We start from the raw sequence: 25,399 nt of genomic DNA on the forward strand, positions 1-25,399 counted from the left end.
TGCGAGGGAATACAATCAAATGAACGAGAGTGGTTTAATGTAATGGTAATCTGTCGTGAACAAGAAATAATATATACGAGTTAATGTAGATTTAAATGGAGTTTACCAAATAAACTTTGATTTCCTAGAAAAATTGTCTTCCTTGAAGGCATCAGCGGTCTGCCCAGTGACATACAAGGAGAACGAACTACCTCATACACCACGTGGTTAAATGCTGTCATACTATTGGTTAATCTCCCGCGGGCTAGTTGTTATTGCTCTGCAACCAGGAAGTAGCCTCTCAGAATTTGGGTGTGAGGCTACAAACGCGAGTAGTATAGTTTAGTTTTACTATGCTTTTTATCATACAATAACTTATAACTACAGCCAGTTTCACTCGAATGAATATTCTTCCAAGTAGAGTAAAGAAAAAAAGTCGTAAGTATCCGTCTTGGGCTACTTTCTTTGTTTCTTTTTAGAGAGAACTTGTCTCGACATGAACAGTATGTGTGTAGTGTTTCGTTTTTATTTTTAGTTCGTATTTACTATAGAAGGCAATTTGAATCAAACAAAGGCATAAATAATTGTAAGTAAAAATGTGTATGCATAATTTGTTAAAAAAAAAAGTTGGTGCTACTTACGTTTTCTAAAATTAGTTTGGCTCTTCATGCTAATTGATGTATGTTTAAAATTGGTAGCCATTAATTGCACTCTAATTAACAATTTATTATTTCTGTATTATGTCTTTTCTCATATTTTCCTGTTTGGCCTCCATTACTGAACACAGGAATTTGTTGATTTTCGACTGTATTATCTACATTCTCTTGTGAGACTTACTAAAACATGTTAAACCCAGTTGCAAATCAGCGTTTTGGTTCCAAAAAATGTTGGAAAGAACTTGAATCCAGAGATCTGTTAAATCAAAAGCCGATTTTGCAGGCAGATAACACAACAATATGTCCAGATTTAACAATGAGGTTTCTCCATCGGTTCAGAAGCTCCCTGCATGGTGTGTGCACTGACCGCAGATGGTGCTGGTCGAAAGTGTGCGGAGCTGCCTGCTTCGCCACCGCCGCAACCTGGAGCAGGACATCGAGCCCTGTTACCTGATGGATCACATGATCAGTGACGGCGTCCTGACTGGGGAGGAGGAGGAGCGCATCAGCTCCCTGGTTAGCAAAATTGCACATTCTTGCATTTTCTTACTTAATTTGTGAATAATTTGTGAAATTTAACAACAAAATCCAGACGACGAAGGAAGATCAGGCAGTGGCGCTGCTGGAACTGCTCCTCAAGAAGGACAACAATGCTTTCATCTCCTTCTACAATGCCCTGGTCAAGGAGGCCTATGAGGATTTGGCCAGCTTGCTGCACGACTGCATTCCTGGCGCTTTACCGGAGTCATTTCAGAGTTATTCAGCTAGCTATGGTGAGAAACCCTCTTCACATTGCGGCGTGACGTCATGCGTCACAATTTCCTCCTCTTCTGACAGTCCAAACAGTGCTCAGTGAAGGTGGGGTGCCTCAGAGGCCAGTGGTCTTTGTCAACCGACCAGAACTGGTCAACGGGATCCGGGAGAAACTGTACCGTCTCCAAATGGAAGCGGGCTGGGTGACAGTGTTCGGCATGGCCGGGTCAGGCAAATCTGTTCTAGCTGCTGAAGCTGTCCGAGACCACCGTCTCATTGAAGGTGACTAATTGCATGATGGACACACCTGTATAACCAAAAAAAACATTAAATGCCCGGTTTTGATTGGCACAATATGCTCGTTATCCTGGTGGCCGTACTTCACTTCAGCACATCTTCGCCGCCTATTCGTGATTCAGTATTGGGCTTTTAAATAATGTGCTTTTTATGGTACTTTGTCCCAGTCTCTCCAGAAACCATCGTGCCAATTCATTGAAATTCAAACAAGCCCCGCCATTTACCGTATTTTTCGGAGTATAAATCGCACCGGAGTATAAGTCGCACCTGCCGAAAATGCATAATAAAGAAGGAAAAAAACATTTATAAGTCGCACTGGAACCCGAACTATGAAAAAAACTGCAACTTATAGTCCGAAAAATACGGTATGTTTTAGTGCCTTGTTACTTCGTCCAGTGCCCACAATTTCCCTGCACATTTTTGCCAATCGAATTTGAGTCTCTGTACTGTTCTTCATGTCGTATTTTCAAATGATAAAAAAAATTAGACGTGTTGAAGTCGCTAGCAACAACTCAGTGGCGTAATTTTTTGCTGTGTATCGTTGTTGGTGTTGACTTTTTTAATCCAAATCAAAACCAAACAAAGAAGTTCTTTATTCTTCTTTTTGGCACCAATTACAAAATGTAAAAAATTACAATATAAACTATGGTTCTAAACTTTTTTTCACCTAGTACCACCTCAGAAAAAACTTGGCTTACCAAGTACCACCATAATGACCAACATTAAAATACAGTAGCATAGCAGGTTTAAGTATTCATTAAAACAAAGCAGAGGTTTTATTTACCAAGTATATTTAATATTTTTGGCCACTGTAACATTACACTCAGTTTGAACAGTAACACTGTTTGAACATAGGAATCTCAAAACACTGTACTTTAATCAAGTGATTCTTTGGCGATCCACTATATGTATATAATATTTTTAAAATATATAATATTAATAAATATATACATATATATGTTTTCCTTAAATAAACTGTCAAGAAAATGTAATTGCAAATAAAAATACAGCTTCACCCCTTTAGTCATAATTTATGCGTTAAAGAAATGTTTTTATGACTTTAGCTCCATACTTCTTCTGTTTGTTTGATATTTTCATTACTGCTACAAGTGGTGAAAAAGTGTATTACAACTGAGTACCTCTACGGCGCATACCATAGCTGAGAAACAGATATTTTTGGGCAACCCAACAATGATCGAGGCCCCAGGATGCAGTGACAGCAGGCGAAGTGCAAGTAAAAACCCTGTTATTATGGAAAACAAAATGGAAATTGTGCACATTGGATAGCTTTTAGCATGTTTAACGTACAAAGTGTATCAAAGTTCATGACCCATCTTCCCGTCTCCACGTACAGAGTGTTTCCAAGGAAGCGTCCAATGGCTATCCATCGGCCAGTTGGACAAAGCCGACCTGCTGGTGAAGATCCAAGCGCTGTGCTTTCGCCTGGAGCAGAGCCTGGACACCCAGTTTCTTCACCGGCCTCCCACCTCTCTGGACGAAGCCAAGGAACGCCTGCGCTTCCTCATGCTGCGCAGATACCCAAGGTCTATCTTCACTCGTACTTGAATGTTCGATATAAACGCAGCGATCCACCGTCTATTAAACAATATTTACAGTTTGTTTCTAATTATGTATCTCTCCCGCGTCTCTCCAGATCTCTGCTGGTTCTGGACGACGTCTGGGACAGCACGGTGCTCAAATCATTTGATATCAACTGTCGCATTCTGCTGACCACCAGAAACAGAAGCCTTGCTGATTCCGTTAGCGGTATGTGTTTATTTTGGTTTGCCTCTATTTTGCCAAGTTCCGAGGTGGGTAGTAACGCGCTACATTTACTATGTCAGTGTTTTTCAACCTTTTTTGAGCCAAGGCACATTTTTTGCGTTGACAAAATCCAGAGGTACCAGCAGAAATCATTACAAAACGAAACTCGGTTGACAGTAAAAAGTCATCGTCGCAATTGTTGGATATGACTTTAAAGCATAACCAAGCATGCATCACTATAGCTCTTGTCTCAAAGTAGGTGTACTGTCACCACCTGTCACATCACACCCTGACTTATTTTGACTTTTTTGATGTTTTCCTGTGTGTAGTGTTTTACTTCTTGTCTTGCGCTCCTATTTTGGAGGCTTTTTGTCTTTTTTTGGTATTTTCCTGTAGCAGTTTCATGTCTTCCTTTGAGCGATATTTCCCGCATCTTTTTTGTTTTAGCAATCAAGAATATTTCAGTTGTTTTTATCCTTCTTTGTGGGGACATTGTTGATTGTCTTGTCTTGTCATGTCATGTTCGGATGTACTTTGTGGACGCCGTCTTTGCTCCACAGTAAGTCTTTGCTGTCGTCCAGCATTCTGTTTTTGTTTACATTGTAGCCAGTTCAGTTTTAGTTTAATTCTGCATAGCCTTCCCTAACTCACCTTTTGTTTATTTTTTGTTTAAGCATTAGACACCCTTTTACCTGCACGCTGTTTCCGACATCTCCAAAGCAATTAGCTACCGGCTGCCACCTACTGATATGGAAGAGTATTACACGGTTACTCTGCCGAGCTCTTGACAGCACCGACACTCAACAACAACACATCATTTGCAGACTATAATTACTGGTTTGCAAAAAATATTTTTTTACCCCAAATAGGTGAAGTTAGATCATCTCCCACGGCACACCAGACTGTATCTCACGGCACACTAGTGTGCCGCGGCACAGTGGTTGAAAAACACTGTACTATGTTACATTTACCTGGATAAATGTTGTACTTGTCAGAGTAGTTATAATGCAACCTACTTTTTACTTTTACTTGAATACTTACATGGAAAGGGAACACTACCTTTACTTTGTTACATTGACTTTCATTCCAATTTCTACTTTTATTTAAATCATCATTAAATGTATTTATAATCTATTAATTCCTGCTTGCAACGACTAATTATTTTGGGTTGTTAGAAAAACTACTTCCATCGGGCACTGTCACATGACTCTCTTTCTCCAATCCAACATAAGCACTAGTGACCTTTGACTCCATTTCACCAATCAAACAGAGACTGGTAGTCACATGACCACCCTCAAACTACACACTGTAAAAAGTGACACGACGGGGTGGGACTGGCAGTCAGACGAGACGAAGCTCTTGTTTACTTTGATACTGTGAAAAACAACATTTATATTATGTGCTGTAATCTATGTCAGTAGAAATGTTCACATTTCAGCCTACATGAATTTCCCTTCCAATTATAGAAAACATGTTGCAGGAAGTTGGAGATGTTTCAGTTGCGCATATGTTAATATTAACTTTGTTATGACATTATGAGTGACCATAAAATATGGCAAGGCACGTTTATTTATAGAGCACAATTAGTATGCAAAATGCTTTAAAGAAGGTCAACATCCATCCATTTTCTACAGTTTGTCCGTCTCGGGGTCGCGGGGGTGCTGGAGCCTATCCCAGCTGCATTCGGACGGAAAGCGCGGTACACTATGAAAATATAAAATAATCATAATTCAAATTCAACTCAGAAAATAAACATCATAAAACAACCATAATCAAAATCAGTTAAAGAGTGTATATAAAATAAGTTCAGTTGTCATATGCACAATTAAATAAAAGTGTTTTACAGCCTGGATTTGAACATTGCCAACGATGAGGCCTTTCCCACATATTTTGGAAGACTACTCCAGATTTTAGGAGCATAAATCTGAAATGCAACCTCACCATGTTTATTCCTGACTCTAGGCACTTGCTGAGTTTCTCAGAGCCCGAGATGGTTCTAACATGTCAGAGATGTACTTTGGCACAAAACCATGAAAAGACTTGTACACAAGCAGAGCTGTTTTAAAGTTTGTTTATGATCTGAGCAACAGAAAGCCAGCGTAGTGACAGAAGCACTGGACTTATGATCATATTTCCTGGTTCTAGTGAGGACTCAAGATGCAGCATTCTGGATGTTCTGCAGCTGCTTTACAGCTGGTTTCGAGAGCGCAGTGAGAAGGCCATTACAGTAGTCTAACCTGCTGGAGACAAAGGCATGGATTTGTCTTTCTAAGTCTGATTTAGACATTATTCCTCTGATTTTGGCAATGTTTTTCAGGTGGTAAAACGCTGCTGATGTTGTTGACTTAATGTGACTGTTAAAGGTTTAATCTGAGTCCATTATTTCTTCTTGACTTCTAACCTGATTATTAAGTTTCAGGGTGAGGGTCTCAAAGTGACTAACTAGTTTCTCTTATTCATCATCAAATATGCATCTTTTGTGGTACAGTACATCTTGTAGCAGTGTCTCTCTAGCTCTCTGTCGCCCAAATGCATACACACACACACACACCAACTAGAGTTGTACTTAGGGATGTCCGATAATGGCTTTTTGCCGATATCCAATATTCCGATATTGTCCAACTCTTTAATTACCGATACCAATGTCAACCGATACTGATATATACAGTCGTGGAATTAACACATTATTATGCCTAATTTTGACAACTAGGTATGGTGAAGATAAGGTCCTTTTTTAAAATATTAATAAAATAAAATAAGATAAATAAATTAAAAACATTTTCTTGAATAAAAAAGAAAGTAAAACAATATAAAAACAGTTACATAGAAACTAGTAATTAATGAAAATTAGTAAAATTAACTGTTAAAGGTTAGTACTATTAGTGGACCAGCAGCACGCACAACCATGTGTGCTTACGGACTGTATCCCTTGCAGACTGTATTGATATATATTGATATATAATGTAGGAACCAGAAATATTAATAACAGAAAGAAACAACCCTTTTGTGTGAATGAGTGTAAATGGGGGAGGGAGGTTTTTTGGGTTGGTGCACTAATTGTAAGTGTATCTTGTGTTTTTTATGTTGATTTGATAAAAAAAAAAAAAAACGATACCGATAACAAAAAAAACGATACCGATAATAAAAAAAACGATACTGATAATTTCCGATATTACATTTTAAAGCATTTATCGGCCGATAATATCGGCAGGATCTCTAGTTGTACTCCAAGTGCCATTAAAAATAACGACCGAATCAGAAGTTACTCCGTTTTTTCACTGAAGACTGACTTACTTTTACTTAAATATTTAGGTGAATACTTTTTATTTTTCCTTGAGTCATATTACTCTAAAGCAGGGGTCCACAAACTATGGCCCGCGGGCCGGATCCGGCCCCCCAGCATCCAAAATCCGGCCCACGGGAAGTCCCAAGTTAAAATAAAAAAGTGTTTACATTTTTTTATTTTTTTTTTATTTATTTATTTTTATTTTTATTTTATCTTTCCTTTCTAATCTAATTTATACAGCTTGTTACTCTCGGTGTCTCCTAGCCGCTCAGGCAAATCATATTGTCTAAAAATGAATTTTACCATCGATAACGTGAAAATGTTAAATGTTGATGAACATCAATGTTAATTGATGTTAAATGACAAAACTGATTAACTCGCTGGAATATAAAGACAATTTGTGTATATATATATATACTGTAAATATATACAGCCCGGCCCCCGGCCAAATTTTTTTAACCCAATGCGGCCTCCGAGTCAAAAAGTTTGGGGACCCCTGCTCTAAAGTAGCGATGCTCTTACCTACGGTAATACATTTTTTGGCTACTGTACCCACCTCTACCAAGTTATACCTGCTTCAACTTGTTCTCCGGTTTACCAGGTGTTAAGTACGAAGTAGAGGTTGCTAGTGGTCTGGATGACAAGAAGGCACTGGAGATTATCGCCTTGTACACCGGAAGCACACCTGAGGGACTACCAGAGGAGGCTCCTAGCATCGTGAGAGAATGCAAAGGTAATCGCATTACAAAAAACAAAAGTTTTTAAATTCTGGTCAATTTTAGCGCTCCTTTGCCCCTGCAGGCTCGCCTCTGGTGGTCTCGCTTATTGGAGCACTGCTCAAAGAGAAACCCAACCGCTGGCGCTACTACTTGCGTCAGCTGCAGCAGAAGCAGTTCAAGCGCATACGGAAGTCGTCTTCGTACGACTACGACGCGCTGGACCAGGCCATGTCCGCTAGCATTGAGGTGCTTCCCGACGAACACCGAGAGCTGTACAGGGACCTCGCTGTGTTCGAGAAGGACGTCAAAATTCCTGCTAAGGCGAGTAGGATCGTATGCAATCAATATTGAGGGCAGCAAAGGGATTTATTTTCAATTTTCAATATATGGATATACTGTATATGTGTATATATGTGTGTGTGTGTATATATATATATATATATATATATATGTGTATATGTATACATATATGTATATATATATATATATGCATATAGATATGTGTATATATATATATATAATATATGTATATATATATATGTATAGATTTATAGATATACTGTATATGTATGTATATTGTATACTAATATACTAGATAATACATAGTAGCAAGTATCCTAAATAGTCCCCAAAGTATTAAAGTTGATGATAGACAAAACAAAAGAAAATAAAAGTTTTTCAAATGGCTGTAGTTTGTTTAGATGTAGCTAACTTAGGTCGACGTTGCTCATATGGGCGTGAACCCATCCAAATGACTCTTTGTTCTGGTACTGTTGGTCTTTTCAGGTCTTGTCCGTCCTGTGGGACCTGGAGCCGGAGGAGGTGGAGGACATTCTAGAGGAGTTTGTCAACAAATCTCTGCTGTTTGTGGACAGTCACAGCAGACCGTACTTGTACTACCTGCACGACCTCCAGCTGGACTTTCTGGCCGAGCAGAACCACGCCCAACTGGAGGTCCGTACGGAGGTCAACTGAGGTTTGCAACACAAAACTGCTGAATTTGGCTGACGTGTGTGTGTGTGTGTGTGTGTGTGTGTGTGTGTGTGTGTGTGTGTGTGTGTGTGTGTGTGTGTGTGTGTGTGTGTGTGTGTGTGTGTGTGTGTGTGTGTGTGTGTGTGTGTGTGTGTGTGTGTGTGTGTGTGTGTGTGTGTGTGTGTGTGTGTGTGTGTGTGTGTGTGTGTGTGTGTGTGTGTGTGTGTGTGTGTTAGAACCTTCACACCAAAGTGGTGCGTCAGTACCAGCAGCACTACAGCCATGCCCCGCCCATATCAGGAGATGTAGAGTGCCTCTACTGGATTCGGTTTTTGACCTACCACATGGCCAAAGCCAACCTCTCCCAGGTAACACACACCTATCTAAAAATGACATCCATATTCTTGATGATGACTACAACTACTCTATACAGGAGCTTTTTTCCCTCATGTTGTCTTTGGATTGGGTCGCCCTAAAGGCCAAGATACTAGGTCCGGCTCATTTGATTAATGACTTTGTGGACTATGGACCCATTCTAGACAAAGAGGTCAGCAGAGTCTTCAATTACCTGTAACGTGAACTACGGCTGAAGTAAGGAAGGAGTGATTTTTAATGTGTCCCCTTTCAGAAGAGCGAAGTGCTCAGTCATTTCCAGGAGTTTTTGACGCTGAGTGGCCACCAGCTCGAGCAGCGTCCTTTCCCTGACGTAGTCCAGCTTGCTCTGTCGCAGCCGCAGACCTCGGAAGTCCACAAACAGGCTCTACAGCAGGCGCAGAACCGGGCCCGAAGCGGGAAACTCTACTTTGATCTGCTGTAAGCGAGGAAGAAAGCCTTTTTTGACCCACCTTTTCGTTTGATAAAAAGTTTGTTTTCTGTGCGCAGAAGTAAAAGCGGTGCGGAGAGCCTGTGCCGTCTGGTGATCCAACCTCAGCAGAGTTCCGTCTACGCTGCCTGCTTCTCCCACGATGGGACCAAGATTGCCTCCTGCGGAGCCAGCAAAACGGTCAAGGTATCTTATTTGGACAAATGACAAGTCAATACTATAATTTAAGGGTGTCTCCATCCAATATTATTATCGAATTTCGGTCCGATATCAGCAAAGATCGGATCAGATCATCTAAGATCTCTGATATCAGCTCTGATACAAACAGTCCTGCAGCATGTTTACTTTTGCAAAGCTGGACAGCCAGTTGACATGTAAATATCCTCCACTAAGCACACATGGTTGGTATTTTTGCTATTTTGATCAAGTAAATTACAAAAGGTAAAGATGGTAGGACGTGTTAGCTCGCAGCTACACAACAGCTAAGCACACAAGCTCGACATACATAATAAGTCTCCCTAATTGAACAATATTGCAGGGTTTGTAAATCAAAGAGTTTGTATATTAAAGTGCATTTCTCCATAAGAAACAATGTAAACATGAATAATGGGTTCCAGCTTCGACAAAAGTCCATATTTTAGCCAAAGCTTGTATGCATTGAACATATTATAAAGTACTTTGAAGTACTGTATGTCAAACAAACATAACAAGAGGGTGATGGATCAACTGTTTATTTATTACCAAAGCCAAAACAACAACTGCCGGAACTCTCTCTTCCTACACATTCACCCACACTGTCACCAGCCCTGTGGTGCACTCATAGCATGAAATCAAAAAACTTCTTAATTTTAACAACCAGGTTGCTAAATTATTCAAGAATAAAATATTAAATCCACTTCACCTTGTCGATCGATCTTCTTGGCCTTTTGAGTTAGCAAAACTCATTTATAAAACGCCCACATAGCACTACTGAGAAAGTTGCAATTTCCGAGTTCCTCGTAAGTTTGAACTGGAATCTCCGCCGAAGTCTAATTTTCTACTCGGAAAGTCGGCGTGTCCTCATCACCCTCGAGTTGGCTTCAAAGATGACTGCTCTGAGTGTAAACAATAATAGGAGCTTCTGTAATATCCGTTATTAGAACTTCTGGCTAGTTTTTGTCCCACTAAATCAGCCATATATGTTGTATTGTTGGATGTACGTATATAGTATATATAGTATTGTTAGTGTGCTGCAAATTACTTTTTTAATGTGGTATATGTCGACTAAATCGATAGCAATGGCGTCTTGGGGTTTCCTTTTTAATCCACCGTGTTTGAAGGTTGCAGAAGGAGTGCACATATGTCCAGAACTTGTTTATACTCAGATAAGGCAAGCGCAAGGATATTTTTTGTAAATGTGGTCATTTTGATTTTCGACTTCATAACTGGAACACTGATACTGTAACTCAGCTGTGTCGTTAATGCCAGCTCGAACTTCTAACTTTCGAGGTAAATGGAATGCACCCTGAGTATTGGAGAGTGAGACACGCAATGGGTTGATGAAACGTTCACCAAAACAAGATTCATACACTGAAGCACATTTTTATTTGGTGTGCGGTTCGTAAATTGAAAAGTTTTGTACAGTGAGCGGTTTGTAAATCGAGGGACACTGTATAAAAAGTATCAAGTAACTACTGCGTCCGCATCATTCAACCTACTGTGCCATGACCTTAATTTAATGAATTATTGTGGCCGATCAGTGTCACCCACACTGTCATAAGGTTTGTGTTTTTATACCTGCCATTGTTCTTTCACTTCATCAAACCTTTTTTAACATTCACACAATGAAATATTAAAGTATGTACCATGACTCGTACTGATATTGTATCTGATTAATGTTTATAATGGCCAGTATTTAAAGCTCCAATACCGATTGTAGCTGAGATAGGCTCCAGCGCCCCCCGCGACCCCGAAGGGAATAAGCGGTAGAAAATGGATAGATGGAATATTGGTATTGTATTGGAAGTGGAAAAGTTGTATCGAGAAACCCTTATATTGGGACCCTCGCTTTTTCAGGAAAGATTCCTCCCAGATTATTTAGCTCTTGGACTGTCTAAATAATGAAAGGTGCCAAGAATGAAAGATTAACAATTTATTCTACACAAAGGAGTAAGTACAAACAATAGCAATACCAGTCGTCTCACATATGCTTGTGTTCATTTTGCAGTCTCACCTTTATGGAGATCGAACCGAAAGTTTTGGCGTGTGTGTGTTGAGCACCCACACATTCTTGTCCATTCTCACTCTCCACACCTGGTAGATACTGACACCGTTAAAACTAGAGGGAATAATATGTGTGCGTGCGCAAAGATAATGAAAAGGGTGAGATCATAGTTATCTACTTCGAGCAGAACCAAGGCCAAAGCTAGTAACTTCTAAGGCGTTCCATTGTGCTCAAAGATGGGAAAATATTCCCCTAACACCTACTACACTTTTATGACCTTTTACACCTCCAGGTGTTTAGAAGCACCTCCGGCGAGAAGCTCACGGAAATCCAGGCCCACGATGACGAGGTTCTCTGTTGCGCCTTCTCTCCGGATGACCGCCTCCTAGCGACCTGCTCCAGCGACAGAAAAGTGAAGGTAAACTTCCTTCTTTGCTTCAGCACGTTATTTCGGAGAAGGAACCCTCTTTGTATTTTTGCAGGTGTGGAACGTGGAGCGCGGCATGCTATTGAGGGCCTTTACCGAGGAGCACGAAGAGCAGGTCAACCACTGTCAGTTTACTAACACGACAAAACGCCTCCTGCTGGCCACCTGCTCCAATGATAAGTTTTTGAACGTCAAGGTGCGTTGAACACCGCCGTCATATACAGTTTTGCTCAGGAAACCAACAGTGGATTTTCTGCCTGTCTTTTCAGCTTTGGAACCTCAACAAGCCTTCTTCACAGAACACCATGTTCGGCCACCTTCAGCCCGTCAACCACTGCTGTTTCTCCCCCGACGATGCCTACCTATCCACCTCCTCCAACGACGGTACCGTCAAGGTGATTGTCGCGATAATTCATGTTTCTCAGGGTAAGCTTTGGAAAACACTCTAAAAAGTGCTTATGCAGCTTTTTCAGGCGTCCACCGCCAACGAGTGGAAGACCATCAACGTGTGGCAATGGTGCTCGAACGCCAGCGAGGAAGTCCCAGTCAAATGCAGCACATGGACAGCTGACGGCAAGTGTGTCGTGTGCGCCGTCCGCAGCGCCGTCCTGGTAAGCTTTGTGCAAATCGCCGTCCAATCCTGTGTCCACAATGCGAGTGTTTATGCTTGTTTTGTAACGTGACAGGTGATGGACGTGGAGACGTCGCAGATGCTGTTGGAGATCAGACCGGGTCGTTTGAGCATGGTGCAATACTGCCACGCCTGTCCCACCAGCAACCTGCTGGCCATCGCCTTCTCTAACTACGCGGTGGAGGTACAACATGGCGCCTCTGTCCTAGCAGTGATCTTCTCCAGTACCAGGGTCTCTAGTATGGAGAGAAATATTTAACTTTTCATGCAATCAAACAAAAAGGAATTTGCAAACAAAAACAATCGTAAACAAAGATAATGGATTTGAAATCAGAAAAAAAGTACGGCTGTAAAAAATAACGACTTCATTCATGTGATTATTCACAAAAAAGTATCGCATTAATCATGTATGAACGCAGATTAATACACAATTTATTTTGATCGCAAATGCTCCCTGGGGGAAAGCGACGTATATGTGACCCCGGGGAACATGCTTTACTAGTATTATGCAGTATCATGCTTCAAACCTCGCTTCGAAAAGCTCTGCACTACAAAATGTGCTCATTGTAGCCATTAAACTTGACTTCCTCATTTTGATAAAAAAAAAAGAGCTAAAATTGTTTTATTCATTATTGTTTTGTAGGTTCAAGTGTTTTATTTATATCAGTGTTGCTAATCAATTTCAATCAATCAATGTTTATTTATATAGCCCTAAATCACAAGTGTCTCAAAGGGCTGCACAAGCCACAACGACATCCTCGGTACAAAGCCCACATAAGGGCAAGGAAAACTCACCCCAGTGGGACGTCGATGTGAATGACTATGAGAAACCTTGGAGAGGACCGCATATGTGGGTAGCCCCCCCCCCCTCTAGGGGAGACCGAATGCAATGGATGTCGAGTGGGTCTGACATAATATTGTGAGAGTCCAGTCCATAGTGGATCTAAACATAGTGAGAGTCCAGTGCCCCACTATGGACTGCAGTCCCACTATTCAATTTGAATTGAATAATATTTATTGAGTTTATTTCGTTTTATTTTTTGGTATCAAATGATTCAAGAAGGTAAAAACATGTTTATAGTTTAAATAATATAATTTAATTTTTTTTAATTCAGACAATTAAATGCACTTTAAATATTTTCTGTTAAGGACTAAGAAACAATGTTTATAAAGTTATTCTTTGTTGTAAGTTGATTTATATTTATTTCTTTTTTTAAATTTAACGTTAATAAGGAGATAGTGTTATGCAGAGGTGTACTTATAACAATTTTATAGACAATTTATAGTCACGGCAGAGAGTGAGGGAGTGCGCAACATTTTTTTCTTCTTCCTGGGTGGGGGCGTAACAAAAAATAATTCTGAAGCACTGCCTTGACCGCAGATGGTTACCTGAAAGGTGGCGTGGTTTGTTATAAGGTCAGTGATCAGATCAATGCATATGTTAGTGCAAAGATGAGTGAAGAGACTCCGACGAGTTTGTTCGCTGGCAAATTTCCCTTCAAAATACTGTTTGCCCTGACTGGACTTTATAAAACAGTTTTCATCAAATAAAAATGTAATAAAGTCTTTATTTTATAAATTACATACATTCAAGTAAAACATTAAACAAATATTTTTTATGACATTCTAACAACATGATTGCATTGTGTCAAAATATTGGGGTCTGTTTTCAGTTCATTTGAATGAGGGAAGTGAGTAAGAACTTGTGATTAATCATGATTAAATCCAACTTCCAAAATGTGATTAATCAGATTTTTTTTAAAACAATAATTTGACAGCACTAGAAAAGAAAATGCAAAAAACCCCACATTTCTTAAAATGAAAATATGTGTTTATTTTCCAAATCGAAAAGTTGTTCTAATGACACATAAGTTTGCATTTCTTCAAGCTTTAGTTGCAAATCATTTTTTTGGTGACAAATCAACGTTATTCTTGTGGGCAGGGCCTCTTCTGAACAATATTTCCTTTTTATTGATCGGTCAATGATCTCAAAACTGATTACTTCTGCCCTCACAAGATTAGGCGCCTGTAGTGTGAAGCAAAATTTCTGTTTATCCAGGATAAATGGGATGATTCAGTCAGGATATACAGTACTACAGTAGACGTTAGTCAACCTATATAGCAGGATCCCCATAGTAATTGATATGTTGGGAAACAATATTAGAGTCAGAAACAGTGACTAAAAAGAGATCATAGCCTATAAAAGCCTCGCCTATTGACCAAATAGTTTCTGAAAAGGTTGTCAGCGCAGTTTATTTTTGTTTGCAAATCTTTTTTTTGTTTGCAAACACATTTTTTTTATATTGCATAAAAAGACACACATCTGAAAAACGACACAAATATGTCTGAAGATTGAGATAATTTAATCCAGGTTCAAGAGCCATTGTGTTTGATTGGGGGGTTCACTGGGAGGCGCCAGAGGACTTCAGGAGAGGGAAAAATCCCATTAAGCTAATGTTAGTTAAGTTTAAAGGCCAAATGAGGCCTTGTCTTTTCCCGACAGACAACAGGTAAGCTGTAAACACAATATCCATCCAGCCATCCATTTTTCTACAGCTTGTCCCTTTCGGCGTCGCGGGGGGTGCTGGAGCCTATCCCAGCTGCATTCGGGCGGAAGGCTGGGTACACCCTGGACAAGTCGCTACCTCATCACAGGGCCAACAGAGATAGACAGACAACATTCACACTCACATTCACACGCTAGGGCCAATTTAGTGTTGCCAATCAACCTATCCCCAGGTGCATGTCTTTGGAGGTGGGAGGAAGCCGGAGTACACGGAGGGAACCCACGCAGTCACGGGGAGAACATGCAAACTCCACACAGAAATATCCTGAGCCCGGGATTGAACTCAGGACCTTCGTATTGTGAGACACATGCATTAACCCCTGCCCACCGTGTTGCCCGTAAACACAATATGCTACAAAAAAATAATTTTTTTTAGAGTAGAGGACGTCTCAACTTTATTACATCTACTTAAAAAGGCTCTGTTAGACAATTGACATAACTGTCCTGCCTCCTGTCTCCTCCAGCTGTGGGACTTGGAGGCCAATAAGAAAATGGCGGACTGCAGCGGTCACCTGAGTTGGGTCCAACGAGTCCAGTTCTCCCCCGACGGCTCCCAGCTGCTCTCCTGCTCAGACGACCACACTATCAGGGTAATAAGACCCTCTGAAGCCATACTTGAGTACGAGAGTGAGAAAAACCTTATATTCCTCGCAGTTGTGGGAGACGAACAAGGTGCACACCACCTCAGCGGTGCGTCTGAAGAGAGACGCTGATGTTTACTTCAGCGACGCCGAAGCAGAAGGGTCGGAAGAAATAGTGGTTTCGGCTGCAGACAACTGCAACAGGCTGCAGGTGAGCTGGCAGCGGATGAAAGTGTGCCAGGTTGATGTATTTACTGTGCATATGCGTTTCAGGTGCGTGATGGCAGAGCGGGCGTGGTGCTGTTTCAGTCGGCGGAGATGACGTCGCGGATACGATGTACCTGCGTGTGTCGGCAGCCTTTCGCTGTGGCTTTCGGTCAAGAGGACGGCACCGTGCAGGTAAAAAAAAACATACGGCCTAATACTCACATGAGTACCTCATCAAACTTTTGTGGTGGTTTCTTCACGCCAGGTGCTGGCCATACCCTCTGGCAAGTTGCTTGCCACCCTGCAGGGACACACCAGGACGGTGCTGCACTGCCGGTTCGTCCACGGCGGCCAAACGCTGATCACATCATCTGAGGACACCACCATCAGGGTTTGTCTTCCCCACATGCAGACTCTCAAGGTCCAGTGTTTACCATACACTTTGGACCGACACAAATAGATTTGACGCTACTCTCATTAACACATTCTAATGAGACTGTTGTAACAACTCCGTACAGTAGATGGCATCGTACCTTTGCTTCTTATCACAGCTCGTATGCAACTGCTCTGCCAGAGAGTATGAAGACATAGCAGCAGGGATCAGTGTTGCCAACATTCCTTATTTAGACCCCTATAGATTCCGTTTTTTTTTTCTTTCTAATTTAGCGACTTTCTCTGGTCTTATAGCAGAGGTCTTAACAGGAAGTCCGTGAACCCCAGGTGGTCCGTAGAGGTACTGCAGGAGGGGGTCGTGAAATCTTTTTATATTCCCCCAGCAATTCTTCCGCAAATTTCTTTAATTTAACATTTAAGGGCACCTATGATGATTTTCATGTACATTTTAAAACACTTCCCTGTGGTCAGGATATTATGTATTGGACATGCTCTGGTGTAAATGTTGCGTAATTTAAATGGTAAATGTGTTATACTTGTACCGGTATAGCGCTTTTATACCTTTTTAAGGAACTCAAAGCGCTTTGACACTATTTCCACATTCACCCATTCACACACACATTCACACACTGATGGCGGGAGCTGCCATGCAAGGTGCTAACCAGGACCCATCAGGAGCAAGGGTGAAGTGTCTTGCTCAAGGACACAACGGACGTGACTAGGATGGTAGAAGGTAGGGATTGAACCAGGAACCCTCAGGTTGCTGGCACAGCCACCTCCCTAATTTAGCTCCAAATGCCCTTTTTTTTTGGAGTCTGTCTGCAAGATGCCATCCTAGTCACGGCCGTTGTGTCCTTGGGCAAGACACCTCACCCTTGCTCCTGGTAGTTCGTGGTTCGCGTTTTTTATGATGGCAGCTTCCACCATAACTGTGTGAAAGTGTGTGTGAATGTGATGTATAATGTAAAGCACTTTGGGTATCTTTCCAGGTACAGTAAAGCGCTATATACCGTAATTTCCGGACTATAAGCCGCACCAGCTAAATGTAGTGGAAAATACAGATTGCTCCATATATAAGCCGCACCCGACTATAAGCCGCAGGCGTTTTGATGTGTAATTACCGTAGTATATAGGGGTTCCTGCTACCACGGAGGGGATTGTCGGGACAGAGATGACTGTTTGGGAACACAAAGCGTCCCATTTATTAACAATAAATCTTTCAATCATTCAATCAAACTTTCACATCTTTGACATGGCGAACAGCATTCGTGCAGAGTACAAATAATACAACGGTGCAAAGTAATACAAAGTACTCGCCTGATGTCTGCCTCGGTCTCGCGCATCCTCGGTAGTGCGCGCACCTGGTGACCGGAAGCCGCACCGTCGTATAAGCCGCAGGGACCAGAACGAGGGAAAAAAGTAGCGGCTTATAGTCCGGAAATTACGGTATATGCAGACCTTTTACCATTGACATTAACATATTCACATTAGTATTTAAGATAGCCAGCAATAAATCAAATCCAACAAGTTGCCAGCCAGCGATTAGCAGAGCTATTCTGTATTATTTGAGAATCTTAGTCTTGCACAGTAGCAAGGTACCTTTAGGACCAGTTTAATTTAAAACACAATCCCAATTTCATACATGATATATATAAATAGGATGTCCACGCTTCATCTCTCCATCCGTTTGTCCTTGGCCTGAAAATGTTGAAGACCCCTGTCTTATAGGACACTTTTGGAGACTCTGACATTAATGCCATAACAAAAATAAGTGACACAGGAAAGTACATTTGTATTTCGAAACATTTATTTATCTTTTCATATTTTTTGCTCAGTTTTTGCTCACACAACATCCATAAAAATGTCATGCACATACAACTTTGCCAGTTACGCAAATTAGACAATGCAGCCCCTCTTATTACTGTTAATAATAATACCTGTACATTTATTTTATATGGCACTTTTCAAGTCACTCACGGTCACTGTACAGCAATTTAAAAGCAGTTAAAAATAAAAATGGTTAAAAAAAATGCAAGCATGCATGAAGCCTGTATCAAATATTTATCTATTTTTTGGTGTGTGGCACCTCCTACAGGTGTGGAAATGGCAGACATGTGAGTGTAAAGTGCTGCAGGGCCACAAGGAGCAAGTCAGAGGCTTTTCTTTGCTCTCAGACTCGCCTGCTGAGACAAGATTGCTGTCCTGGTCCTTTGACGGGACGGTCAAGGTGAACACTCAAACATTGTTAAAATGTAAATAAATGTAGTGATAAGTAATCATGTTCTGCCTCAGGTGTGGGATCTTGGAAGCGCAGAAAAGCTGCAGGACGTGGAGGCTCACAGAGGAGCCGTCCTGTCCTGTCACGTCTCCCCTGATGGACGTCACTTTGCCACCACCTCTGCTGACAAGACGGCTAAGGTAGCGCGAGCTCACGGGGAGAATGACTGTTTTTTTCTGGACGCCACATGAACGGGTCTTTTTCTGTGCTTGAAGGTGTGGCACAGTGAGTCTTGGCAGTGTGTCCACTCGCTTCGCGGGCACCAAGACTGCGTCAGGAGCTGTCGATTTTCCTGGGACGGGCAACGACTCGCGACTGGGGACGACGGTGGTGAGATACGGGTACGTTTCAAGAAATGAGTATACAGTAAATCCATAGATAATGGATGCATGCATAGAAACGCATATTTTGGACACTCAAATATGTCTCACACACTTATTAAAGGTAGTTTAGATTGCAAAATGTATGTACTCACCACCAATAACTGATAATGAAAGATGATCGATATGAAAACAGATGGAATCAGTCACAGTCGGAAACCTTTATTACCAAAACCAAAATGTTGCTTCCACTTTTGCAACAAAGACACTGTTTGCAACTTATATTTGAAAAATGTCTGTTTTTCTCAATTACTAATTGTATTGAATAAAATTGCTCGTAGGCAGTGTACAGCATAGTAACACGTTACATTTACTGTGTACATTTATTTCGTTTTTTAGATATATTTAACTTTTACTTGAGTATTTTCGTGAGGAAGAAACGCCACTTTTACTCTCTCACAGAATTTTCCTTGCCTTGCTCACGTTCATCCAATCACCAGTCAGGATACATTCACAGCCTCACAGACAAACAGACTTGATCAATTATGAATTCATCTAAAAGCTTTTTTTTTTAATTGTGGCAGCTGTGGAGCGTGGAGGAAGGCTCCTTGTTGAAAGTGTGCACACAAGACGGAAAGGACGGAATGGATTCTCTGCACGGAGGCTGGGTGACCGACCTGCACTTTTCCCCAAACAACTCTCTCCTGGTGTCCACAGGCGGCTACGTCAAGGTAAGTTGACACGGACCCCTCGTGCTTGTGACCTTTTTAATACAGTGGAACCTTGATTTATGAATTTAATTGTTTTTTCAACAGTGTTCATAAATCACAAAGTTTGTATACTGAAGCAACTTTCTCCATAAGAAACACTGTAAATCGGAATAATGGGTTCCATTATTCTTTTTAACTCCACAGCGATTCCCTCTCTCTTTCCACCGAGTCTGTTGCATTTATGGGACTCATATTGAATTAGCAAAATGGACAAAACTTGTCAAAAGACGAAAAAACACAGAAAAGGCACACACGCTGAAGCAGTGAGTAGTGACTAGTAGTGAACTGTACTGCGCAGCAATTAACGGAGGGCTACGTATTTCTAAAAATGCTGCGCCCTGTGGCACAAATTGGCTGCAGGTAGGACAAAAAATGAATTAATGAATGAATGAAGCGTTCATACACAGAGACATGGTTCGCACACGGAGGCATATTTGGCTCGATCTAAAAGTAAAAAAATAGAAAAGTTTGCAAATAGTTTGGTTCATAAATTGAGGTTCCACTGTAATATATGTATGTATGTATGTATGTATGTGTATATATATATATATATATATATATATATATATATATATATATATATATATATATATATATATATATATATATACACATACATCTGTGTGTGTGTATATATATATATATACATGTGTGTGTATATATATATATATATACTGTACATATGTGTGTATATATATGTATGTATGTATGTGTATATATATATATATACATATTTATATATGTATGTATATATATATATATACAGTATATATATATATATATATATATATATATATATATATATATATATATATGTGTGTGTATATATATATATATATGTATATATGTGGGCTGCAACAACTAATCGATTAAAATCGATTATAAAAATATTTGCCGATTAATTTAGTCATCGATTCTTTGGATCTATGCTATGCGCATGCGCAGAGGCTTTTTTTTTTTTTTTTTTTTAATAAACTGCAACATTTACAAACAGCTGAGAAACAATAATCAAAATAAGTATGGTGCCAGTGTGCTGGTTTTTTTTCCAATAAAATACTGGAAAGGATTGAAATGTAGTTTGTCTCTCTTATCCGAATATTAATTGATTAATCGAAGTAATAATCGACAGATTACGGTAATCGATTATCAAATTAGTTGTTAGTTGCAGCCCTAATATATATATATATATATATATATATATATATATATATATATATATATATATATATATATATATATATATATATATACTGATCAGATGTTTATTGGGATAAGGTAAACATCTGTTCAGTATTTTAACATAAAAGTGTTTGATTGTGAGGCATTAAAAGCCACAAAATGCAACGGGTCCATCAGACCCACAAACGCTGGCTGAGTAACAGCAATATGAACATTACACAAGGGTTAACTCCAGTTGTTGTTTAGCTAGCTTAGCCTTCCAATTTAAGACAATAGCATCATTGTTCTGCAGCAAAATAAATAATTATTTTCCTGAAAACTACTTTTAATTGGATCAAAGCCTACTGTGTTTGGCAATGGACCAGTTAGTAATATAATGCGTTGTATTATGTTCGCGAAGTAGCTTGTAGCATAGCTAACTCTAATTACAACACGAAAAAGCTGTGCAGTGGAGTTATTTACATGATATAGAACAGAAAAATGTTTAATTGTCAATATTCACATGTTTACGTCCAGGATCTAGCATTAGAAAGTTACAGACTCGGTAGAAGTTTAACCTTGTCCAGCGTATAGTTCCAGACCTGTTTGTAGCCTGGTTTAGTTCCTCTCTCTCATCTGCCCGCATTTTCGCCTCCTTCCTTCGTACTGACAACAAATCTATGGTGAGCTTGCTGATCTCGCTATATCATCTGGGATGTCGTGTTGCGGTGAGAGTCACTCAAAACAGATGGCTGGTGGCAGTCACCAAAGTCCAAAAAAGCTATAAAAAAAACAAACTACAAAACATTTCTGCGAGGCGAATGCTCCTCCAGCGGTAAGGAGAGGTTCATTTGTATCTAACAACTCTGCCTCTCAAAGTAAACTGTTTTAAAAGGGAGCAAAAAAGCGGTTTGGAAATTAGTCTGTAAAACTAAATCTATGATTACATGTTATGTAGACCACAAGGAAGTGTTTTAAATGTAGAAAACAAATCATGATATGACCCCTTTAAATGTATAATATGAACTAATACTGTATATTTCTTCCCTTGATCTTTTTATTTCTCTTTGTGTTGCCATCCAGTGGTGGGACGTGGACCGAGGCGAAGCCCTGCAGACCTTCTACCCGACGGGAAGCGCTTTGAAGAAGATGCACGTGTCAGCTGACTTCTCCACGTTCGTCACCATCGACAACATCGGGATCCTTTACGTCCTTCAAAGGGTGGCTTAAGTTAGCCCCACAGCCAGGACTTCAACACCAGCATGATAAAACACAAGTTTACATCTAACAGGTCTTCTGGATCATTCAGAGCCGTTGATCCATTTTCTACCGTTTGTCCCTTGAGACGTGCACAATTTTCAACACGGCTGTTTGTAAATCAGCATTTGTGATTTTCCTCTGAGCCACTGGAAGTGCATTATTTGTGTAATGTCACTTATTGTGATATTTCTCCAGAGTACAGGCCTTATTGTGGATTACTGTATTATTATGAAATGTAACTATATGTGTAAGGCCTCAATCAAAGCCTGTGAGAAATATTTACTATTCTTAACTGTTTGTTAAAATGTTTTCAATGATGAAATGAAACCTTAAGTATTTTTATCTTACTAATGTTTCTGCAATTGAAAGCAGGACGACAATCTATCACATTAGGGTATTATTGGTATGACAGGGGAAATAGTGCCTCTCGGTGACTTATCAAGTACAGCCAGTAAGCATGCACTAAAGGTAACATTTTGTACATTGTTTCGTAATATGTGCTCTTCTTTTGAATGGTGCTTTAATGTCCAATCATATTTTCCTTCATCTTGCTCAGGATCTATTAATACTGTTATGGTACTGTGTGAGTGTAATGAACTTAATGAGCCATTAAAATATGTATTTGTGTCATTTTAAGCTAAGCTCTTAAAGCTAGCATTTGGAGAACTTGAAGTAAAACTTGACCATCAAACTTTATTGCTGTTCTGTGCTTTATTTTGATGCACTTTATAACTACTCACAGCGAAGGTATGTCAATGTTACATTTGTACAATAACTTAGCTGAAAATAGGCAATTACAAAGAAGTAATTCAATGTATATACCCCGATGATTATCTTGTGTGATAACTATTATGATGATAGTATATATCCATCCATCCATTTTCTACCGCTTGTCCCTTTTTGGGGTCGCTGGAACCCATCTCAGCTGCATTCGGGCGGAAGGCGGGGTACACCTTGGACAAGTCGCCACCTGATAGTATATATCTGCATACTTGCCAACCCTCCCGGATTTTCCGGGAGACTCCCGAAATTCAGCGCCTCTCCCGAAAACCTCCCGGAAGAAATTTTCTCCCGAAAATCTCCCGGAATTCAGCCGGAGCTGGAGGCCACGCCCCCTCCAGCTCCATGCGGACCTGAGTCCAGTGTGCGCACACAAGGAGACTAAGCAGAAGAACGAGACCGTAGTCGAAGAGCTCAGGGGAGACACTTCTCCAGGGCCGATGTATGCTCGTTTAACACTTCAAAGAGAGTTCCTCTGGGAGTTGAGCAGATCCTGCCATCTGGATCTCAGGAAACAGAGTGGACCGACACCAGCAGATGACATGGCACCCCAAACCATCACTGATGGTGGAAACTTTACACTAGACTTCAGGCAACGTGGATCCTGTGCCTCTCCTGTCTTCCTCCAGACTCTGGGACCTCGATTTCCAAAGGAAATGCAAAATTTGCATGGTTGGGTGATGGTTTGGGGTGCCATGTCATCTGCTGGTGTCGGTCCACTCTGTTTCCTGAGATCCAGGGTCAACGCAGCCGTCTACCAGCAAGTTTTAGAGCACTTCATGCTTCCTGCTGCTGACCTGCTCTATGGAGATGGAGATTTCAAGTTCCAACAGGACTTGGCGCCTGCACACAGCGCAAAATCTACCCGTGCCTGGTTTACGGACCATGGTATTTCTGTTCTAAATTGGCCCGCCAACTCCCCTGACCTTAGCCCCATAGAAAATCTGTGGGGTATTGTGAAAAGGAAGATGCAGAATGCCAGACCCAAAAACGCAGAAGAGTTGAAGGCCACTATCAGAGCAACCTGGGCTCTCATAACACCTGAGCAGTGCCAGAAACTCATCGACTCCATGCCACGCCGCATTAACGCAGTAATTGAGGCAAAAGGAGCTCCAACCAAGTACTGAGTATTGTACATGCTCATATTTTTCATTTTCATACTTTTCAGTTGGCCAACATTTCTAAAAATCCCTTTTTTGTATTAGCCTTAAGTAATATTCTAATTTTGTGACACACGGAATTTTGGATTTTCATTTGTTGCCACTTCTAATCATCAAAATTAAATGAAATAAACATTTGAATGCATCAGTCTGTGTGCAATGAATAAATATAATGTACAAGTTACACCTTTTGAATGCAATTACTGAAATAAATCAAGTTTTTAAAAATATTCTAATTTACTGGCTTTTACCTGTATATAAATACTCGAATTGGTGAATTCTAGCTGTCGATATACTCCTCCCCTTTTAACCACGCCCACGCCCCGCCCACGCCCCCCAGCCCCCACCTCCCGAAATCGGAGGTCTCAAGGTTGGCAAGTACGTATATCTGATAGTATATATCTGTATCATGAATCAATTTAAGTGGACCCCGACTTAAACAAGTTGAAAAACGTATTCGGGTGTTACCATTTAGTGGTCAATTGTACGGAATATGTACTTCACTGTGCAACCTACTAATAAAAGTCTCAATAAATCAATCAATCAAGCCTTAAACTATTAAAGCTAGCCGCCATGTTAGAATTTGAGCGACATTCAAGGCCGGAAGTCGCAAAACTGGTAGCAGCTAGCTAATGATAGCTTACTTAAGACAGCAGAGATCGACATAAAAGGCTCCACCAGAAGCAATTAGCAAACAAAAACAGAGAACAAAAGCATTGAGCTAAAACAACATGGGATTTAATTGTCTTGCCTTAGCCAGGAAGTTTAACACCTGGAAGTGATTTTAAGTTAACTAAAGGTCAGCAACTACAAATGTATGTGCTCTTTCGGCATTCGGTGAGTTATTTACACCATTTAGCAGAGGTGGGACCAAGTCATTGTTTTGCAAGTCACAAGTAAGTCTCAAGTCTTTGCCCTCAAGTCCGAGTCAAGTCCCGAGTCAAGACAGGCAAGCCCCGAGTCAAGTCCAAAGTCAAGACTGGAAAGTCTCAAGTCAAGTCCTAAGTCCTGCATTTTGAGTTTCGAGTCCTTTCAAGTCCTTTTAACCACAGACTAATATATTAACACAGATTGTGTATGCTTTTCAAACGCTGTATTTATTTATTAAAACAAGTGCATTTTAAATTGCAGGAAAGAAAATTGTGCTGACATTGCACTTTATAATAGCACTATTAACCAGTCATTTTAAACATTAACTCATTCCTTTACAGAACAAACACATTGAAAAATAAAGTGCAAATGTACTTATTTGTACAAAAGTGTTAACATTGAAAAAACATGACATATACGTGAACATAACAAAAAAGTTGTACTTTTTATATGTCAGGGCCCTATGCTGCATTGCATTTGCAAAAGACCAAATTAGCCAAGAGTCTGTCAGTCATTTGTGCACGATGGGGGCGTAGTATGATGCCA

The 25,399-nt window shown here is 40.4% G+C and overlaps 1 protein-coding gene across 1 annotated transcript; it reads left to right on the plus strand.

The window, feature by feature from the left end:
• The first annotated feature begins 253 nt into the window (after nucleotides 1-253).
• On the plus strand, nucleotides 254-22,721 carry apaf1 (apoptotic peptidase activating factor 1). Its single transcript, XM_061959526.1, has 27 exons — nucleotides 254-417; nucleotides 975-1,151; nucleotides 1,228-1,408; nucleotides 1,473-1,670; nucleotides 3,040-3,229; nucleotides 3,340-3,452; nucleotides 7,337-7,468; nucleotides 7,537-7,775; nucleotides 8,241-8,408; nucleotides 8,663-8,794; nucleotides 8,860-8,973; nucleotides 9,055-9,239; nucleotides 9,309-9,435; nucleotides 11,745-11,870; nucleotides 11,935-12,075; nucleotides 12,149-12,274; nucleotides 12,344-12,490; nucleotides 12,566-12,694; nucleotides 15,541-15,666; nucleotides 15,731-15,868; nucleotides 15,931-16,056; nucleotides 16,130-16,255; nucleotides 18,353-18,484; nucleotides 18,550-18,675; nucleotides 18,751-18,876; nucleotides 19,440-19,586; nucleotides 21,867-22,721. Exons 2-27 carry the CDS (start codon nucleotides 1,008-1,010, stop codon nucleotides 22,011-22,013), a joined length of 3,786 nt encoding a protein of 1,261 aa, XP_061815510.1. The 5' UTR covers nucleotides 254-417; nucleotides 975-1,007; the 3' UTR covers nucleotides 22,014-22,721.
• The last annotated feature ends 2,678 nt before the right edge of the window (nucleotides 22,722-25,399 follow it).

Source organism: Nerophis lumbriciformis, linkage group LG05, assembly GCF_033978685.3.
Source record: "Nerophis lumbriciformis linkage group LG05, RoL_Nlum_v2.1, whole genome shotgun sequence".
Classification (NCBI taxonomy): Eukaryota; Metazoa; Chordata; class Actinopteri; order Syngnathiformes; family Syngnathidae; genus Nerophis; species Nerophis lumbriciformis.

Excerpts from the sequence above, each read along its gene's own strand:
- apaf1 (XM_061959526.1), top strand. The coding sequence starts at position 1,008 with ATGGTGCTGGTCGAAAGTGTGCGGAGCTGCCTGCTTCGCCACCGCCGC. Across the intron at positions 1,409-1,472 it reads GAGTTATTCAGCTAGCTATG|TCCAAACAGTGCTCAGTGAA; the intron begins GTGAGAAACCCT and ends CTCTTCTGACAG. Across the intron at positions 16,057-16,129 it reads AAGAGGACGGCACCGTGCAG|GTGCTGGCCATACCCTCTGG; the intron begins GTAAAAAAAAAC and ends TCTTCACGCCAG.